We start from the raw sequence: 6,000 nt of genomic DNA on the forward strand, positions 1-6,000 counted from the left end.
TAGAGACGGGGTTTCACCTTGTTAGCCAGGATGGTCTCGATCTCTTGACCTCGTGATCCGCCCGCCTCGGCCTCCCAAAGTGCTGGGATTACAGGCGTGAGCCACTGCGCCTGGCCTAATTTTTGTATTTTTAGTAGAGACAGGGTTTCACCATTTTGGCCCCGCTGGTCTTGAACTCCTGACCTTAAGTGATCCACCCGCCTTGGCCTCCCAAAGTGCTGGGATTACAGGCATGAGCCATTGTGCCCAGCCAGGACTGCTCTCTTAATAAGCCCTGAGTACACTTGCAGGTTGCCTTTAAGAAGAGTGCTTTATGACATTGGTAGTTTTGCGTCTGCCTGTTCATGGGTGAATTATCTACCCAGCCGTATTCTTAATAGTGATCCTGTTCCCCTATTATCAGCCATCTCCTCTGCTCAGCCTGGGACCCCTCATCTTCCTATCTTCCCAGGGCACCAGCCGACCATCCCATTACTATGTTCTTTGGGATGACAACCGTTTCACAGCGGATGAGCTCCAGATCCTGACGTACCAGCTGTGCCACACTTATGTACGATGCACACGCTCTGTCTCTATCCCAGCACCTGCCTACTATGCCCGCCTGGTGGCTTTCCGGGCACGATACCACCTGGTGGACAAGGAGCATGATAGGTGAGACCTGGGATCAGGTTGGCCTCCTTTTTGCTTCAGCCTGTTATGCCAGATCTTCTCAACTTTCCTTGGTAGGAGGAAATGAGTGCTGTCCAATTTGGTGTCATTGGGCTCGTCTGCCCAATCCTGGGTTGGGATTTTCTCTTAAGTTGGTATGGGAATTGGCATCCCAGGGCTGGGTGAGGGAATTAGCAGCAGCTCAGTTCACCAGGAAGGACTTCTTTCATTTTTTCCTTTTCAGTGGAGAGGGGAGCCACATATCGGGGCAAAGCAATGGGCGGGACCCCCAGGCCCTGGCCAAAGCCGTGCAGGTTCACCAGGATACTCTGCGCACCATGTACTTCGCTTGAAGGCAGAACGCTGTTACCTCACTGGATAGAAGAAAGCTTTCCAAGCCCCAGGAGCTGTGCCACCCAAATCCAGAGGAAGCAAGGAGGAGGGAGGTGGGGTAGGGAGGAGTGTAGGACGCCTTGTTTCCTTCTGTAGAGGTGGTGTGAGAGTGGGGAACAGGGCCAGCAAGACAGACCACCAGCCAGAAATCTCTGATATCAACCTCATGTCCCCTACCCCTCACCCCATCTTGTCACATCTGGCCCTGACCCCACTGGACCAAAAGGGGCAGCACTGGTGCCCACCATACACACAGGTGTCTCATGTGACTCACAGTGCTAAAGACTCATGCTTGACAGCTTGGTAAGGTCAACTCTGTAGCCCTGCGACAAAAGCTGGTTAGGTTTGGGTTTGATACTTTAGATGGGAAAGTGAGGGGCTTGAGAAAGTGGGTGGGAGGAGGGAAGGATTTTTTAGGAGCCTTAATCAGAAAAGGACTAGATTTGTTTAAGAAGAAAAATGAAACCAGACCCAGATCAATATTTTAGGATACTAGATGTTTTAATGGGTTCAGAATCCAGTTTGTAGGAAGATTTTTTAATGGTTTTGGTTGCTCCTCCCCCAGCTGCCACCCCGCCTTCCCCTTATTCCTCTCTGTCCACATTTTCTGCCCCACCTTCTCCTCCCTGACAGACATCCAGCCCCTAGTAATACTTAAGGCACTATGGCACTTAGCTTTGAAGTGACATGACCCTGTCTTCCTTCCGCCCGCTGGTGGGTAACCAGTGCCTTCCCTGTAACGGTAATGCTGCAGAACTGCAACCTTTTGTACCTTTCTTTGGGGAATGGGGTGGGGGTGGGAGAGGAGGTAGATGGGGAAGAAATACCCCAGACCCAACAAACCTCCAGCCAGAAAGCCAGCTATTTTGCATTTGAAGGAATCGACTTCCTCATTCATTGAGCTTTTTAAAAGATCACAACCTCAAGATGGTTAAAATCCATTGACATTTGCACTTTCAAACATGACAAGTCTCGGAGCTGCTGAGATGACTGGCCCCTGGCCTTTCCACTTATGCCTCCTTTTCTCCTTGTTCCTCCTACCTCCCACCCCACCCAGGTCTGGAGTTACTTTCATAGCATTTTTCACTCTTGGCTTCTTTTCTCCCTTGATGGTCAAGTCTCTTGTGTTTCAATATTTCTTAACTGGGGTGTCTTATAACAAAAAACTCTTAGGTCTAAAATGAGAAAAAAGAGAGAAAACAAAATGTTATTTTTATACCATAACTTGAGTGTATTGCCAAAATTTGGAAATCCTTCCCATGCCTGATGAGTTTATATCCCGGAAACATTGAGCCATCAGAATGAACTGTGTACCTGATTTGTTCTCTGACCTGGCTAGGTAGGGAGGGGGTGGTTATCACCCCAAGATGGGGTCCGGGCTCCATCCTTCCTCTGTGCAGATAATACCTTTCTCTTGCTGTAGCCTCCCTCCTCTGCACTGTCCTGCACTCTTTCTTGCAAGTGCATCTTTTTCCTTCCTCTGGACTGTCCTCTGACCCTTTGGCTCATCCTGGATTCCAGTGTGTCCTGTGGACAGGCTAGGGAATTTTGCTGCTCCCTATTGCTTCTGTTTACACAAATGAATTTTTCCTGGTTTCCCACTAGGGCATGTGAGTGGGTGGCATGGGCTTTTTTTTTTTTTTTTTTTTTTGTCTTGAGACATGGGGTTTGGCTGTCTTGCAGGACTGGAGAAGGTGGTGGTTCTAGCTTGGTCTCTGTTGGCCTTGAAGCAAGCATCCCCCCCCCTGCCCTTTTTCCTTGACTGTTCATTTTTTTCCTGCCCCACCGCTTGGGATGGGGAGTTGCAACTTCAGTGTGGAATTTCCTCTTTTTGAGGAGCCTGGGTTTGGATCTATCTGATCTGGTGATGAAGCCATGATTACTTTAGACCTAGCCCAGGCTTGGAGGCCAGCTGGAGGAAGGAGGGTCTAAATCCTGGCCTATAGAGTTAGAACTACCGTTTCCTCTCCTCAGCTGCCCTTGTATGACCCGGATTTGCTATGCAAAACAATCTGTCCCAGGTTCTGTTCTGGTTGGCTACATTGTTCAGCAACTCACAAAACGTAGCACAAACATTCATTATGGAGAAAGCATCAGGACTGTTGAGTAACTCCTCCTTTACTTTTTTCCTGCTGGCTACAGCATGGGGTGCCCTATAGGCACAAGCCCAGCTGAAGAACAGAATGGAGGGCTCTGGGAGGAGGCAGCTCACTGGAGAGCCTACATTCCTTACACAAGTGCCTAAAGAGAGTGATGCTAACACTCCATCTGCCCTGTCCATTGCCTTCATATACAGTCTACTTCGTGTTCTGTCACTCTTTGGGGAGGGGAGCTCTTCTGGGACAGTGGGCTCTGCATGTTCTCTACTTGGGTACATTTTGGGGCTAGGATCAGGGCACTATTCCTGGAGGGTCCAGTCATTCACCAGCATTTGCAAATGTCCATAGGGAGCAGGTGGCAGCCTCTACTCCCAGCAACAAGTTTGTGTTCTCTCCTTTTCTCTCTTTGCCTCACTCTCTCCAGTTGGTTATCAGCTGGGGCTTGAAATGCATTTTTAGCCCTTTGCCATGGCATATGCCATTCAAGAAATAAAAAAGCAAGAGAATCAGCTTTGGGCAATGACAAGAAATGACTTCTTACTCTGATTTTTTTGTAAAAAAATAATTTTTGAGACTTGGAAAATAACCCTGACCTTGAGGATTATTCTTGTTTGAAAGGTGATGGATGCAAATGGAGAAGTGGTGTTGGCAGCAAGCATTGGCTCATGTGGATTTGGTTTAAGTGGTGCTTCTTACCCAAGCTTCAAGGAAGTGCTTGGGGGACCCCCAGCCTCATCCTCTTAGATGGGTCTCTTGCTCCCTTTGTACCACTGTTTTGCCTTCCTTTTCCTCTTCTCTTTTTCCCTGGCTTCCTTTCCCTTTTCTACTATTCACTCTGCTTGCTTGCTGGCCGGCCTGCCTGCCTGCATGCCTGCCTGCCTGCCTGCCTGCCTATGTGATGATGAAATCTCTGCATGGCTGCAATGATCCCACTGTTAGCTGGCAAGGTCAGGCTTAGCTCCTTGACTGCAGAAGACCAAGAACCTGTTCCCCAAGCCCAGAGATGTTCACCTGGGCTGGACTGCCCTCAAGCTTATACTAGAGAAGAGCAACTGACCTGCCCAACTTGTGTGAAGTCAGGAGGGTTTCTGGCATTTTCCACACCTGTCCACTCCTTGGAGCTGGTTTCTCTCATTGCTTTTACTAAATCTGGTTCTTTTTCTCTTTACCTGGGGCCTGCCTTTTCTGAGATTGTCTTAGGGTTGAGCTACTTGGGTATCCTGGGCTTGAGTGTTAGGGGATGGACATAAGGGAAAGAGTGATGAGAAGAGAATGGAGAGAATTTGAATAAAAGGTGGGAAAGGAGAGAGCCCTGTTCTTTGATTGTTTATCCAATCCAACCTGATCCATTAAGGATTGAGGTGCTACACTGGCCTCCAGGGATAAGCCTGGGGCTATTGTTGCTGGGAACTTAGGCTTAACATAAAGCCGAAGAAGAAGGTACCTAGAATTTTGAAACTTCCCTAAAAAGCTCCTAATGCCCCACCTGCTAGATAGCTTCTCTGTGGCCTCCTATTTAGCTGAGCAGCAGTGTTTTTGGATACTTTTCTTCTTCTGTTTGTGAATAAGGCCAGCACTCAAGATGGGCAGACAAGGGCACACTATTGGCTGGTCCATAGGATATTTGTAAGGCTGGTGGGACAATTTTGGACCTGGAATCCTGTGAACTAACAAGGTTGGAAGTTTCTTCCCCTTCAGGGTAGAAAAATCATCTCAAACTAGACAAAAGGCAGTTTTGGAAACTACATTGGGGGAAGTTATTTTTATTTATATATGGGGCCTAGGCCAATCTAGGATGGTAGCTGGAATACCTTCCTTCTTAAAATCTGATCATGGCAGGGATATGCAGGGCACTTTTTACTATTTGGCCTTCTAAGCAGATTGGGAAGGAGGTATTTTCTGGTTTTCTCTTTCCTCCAACTTGATAGGACTTGCCTTCTCCCTGGGCAGGGAGAGAGGCTGGGTTGGTGCTCTCCCCTTACTCTATTCATACTGACTTAGAACCTCTGGCTGCTGTTTGGGCATCCAAGAAAGGGAGGGGAAGGAATGAGCTAAAAACGAAACAGAATGAGTTGGGAAAGGGAGATTTCCTTCTCTACAGAGGAAAATAGGAAACCCTCCAAGAATTGTGCAAGTAAAGACATTCGTCAAATGCACTGAGTCCCTTGGTGTAGTAGCAATAAGGAAAAATGAAATTACTTTCCTGTGCACACAGTCCAGCCTAATTGGTGTGTGATGTTGCACTTAGCAGCCATGTGGTGGGCATGTGTGACTACTCTGGGTTTCACTTTAGTTTCTAAACTTTTTATCCCTCTCAAGTCCAGCATGGATGGGGAAATGTCTCTGGATCCCCACAGCTGTGTACTTGTTTGCATTTGTTTCCCTTTGAGACTTGTGTTTGTGTCCTGCTTTGAGCTGTACCTTGTCCAGTCCATCGTGAAATTATCCCAGCAGCTGTAATGTACAGTTCCTTCTGAAGCAAGCAACAGCAGCAGCAGCAGCAGCACAATTCTGTGTTTTATAAAGACAACAGTGGCTTCTATTTCTGAAGTGCGGTCTTTCTCTTTTTTTCCTACCAGCAAAACAAACTTTTGGGACTGATTGCATCTCTAATAGATTTTAGGTGAGAATTATATTGTAGATTGTTATGCGGGAATACTTCACAGGGCCTCCATTTATTCTTCATTCAACAAACATGCAAAGCACTGTGCCAGCAGTATTGTGGGGAGGGCAGGCACAATTCAAAATGAGGAAAATAGTGTCTGTCTCATTAAGGGAATTAAGTTTGGTGGGGGATATGACTAGCCAAATGGTCCCCTGGCATAGGATAAAGATAATGAGGGAGTGGAATAAGACTACA

The 6,000-nt window shown here is 47.5% G+C and overlaps 1 protein-coding gene across 6 annotated transcripts in view; it reads left to right on the forward strand.

The window, feature by feature from the left end:
* AGO1 (argonaute RISC component 1) overlaps positions 1 to 5,687 on the forward strand; it is a 42,030-nt gene extending 36,343 nt beyond the window's left edge. For all 6 annotated transcript variants that reach the window (XM_030913450.1, XM_010360411.1, XM_030913451.1 and 3 more), the window contains 2 exons: positions 452 to 651; positions 893 to 5,687. In XM_030913450.1, coding sequence (XP_030769310.1) covers positions 452 to 651; positions 893 to 1,001 — 309 coding nt within the window. In that variant the 3' untranslated portion in view covers positions 1,002 to 5,687. The remainder of the gene's footprint in view (positions 1 to 451; positions 652 to 892) is intronic.
* Positions 5,688 to 6,000: the final 313 nt, after the last annotated feature.

The sequence above is a fragment of the Rhinopithecus roxellana genome, chromosome 12, assembly GCF_007565055.1.
Source record: "Rhinopithecus roxellana isolate Shanxi Qingling chromosome 12, ASM756505v1, whole genome shotgun sequence".
NCBI classification, from domain to species: Eukaryota; Metazoa; Chordata; class Mammalia; order Primates; family Cercopithecidae; genus Rhinopithecus; species Rhinopithecus roxellana.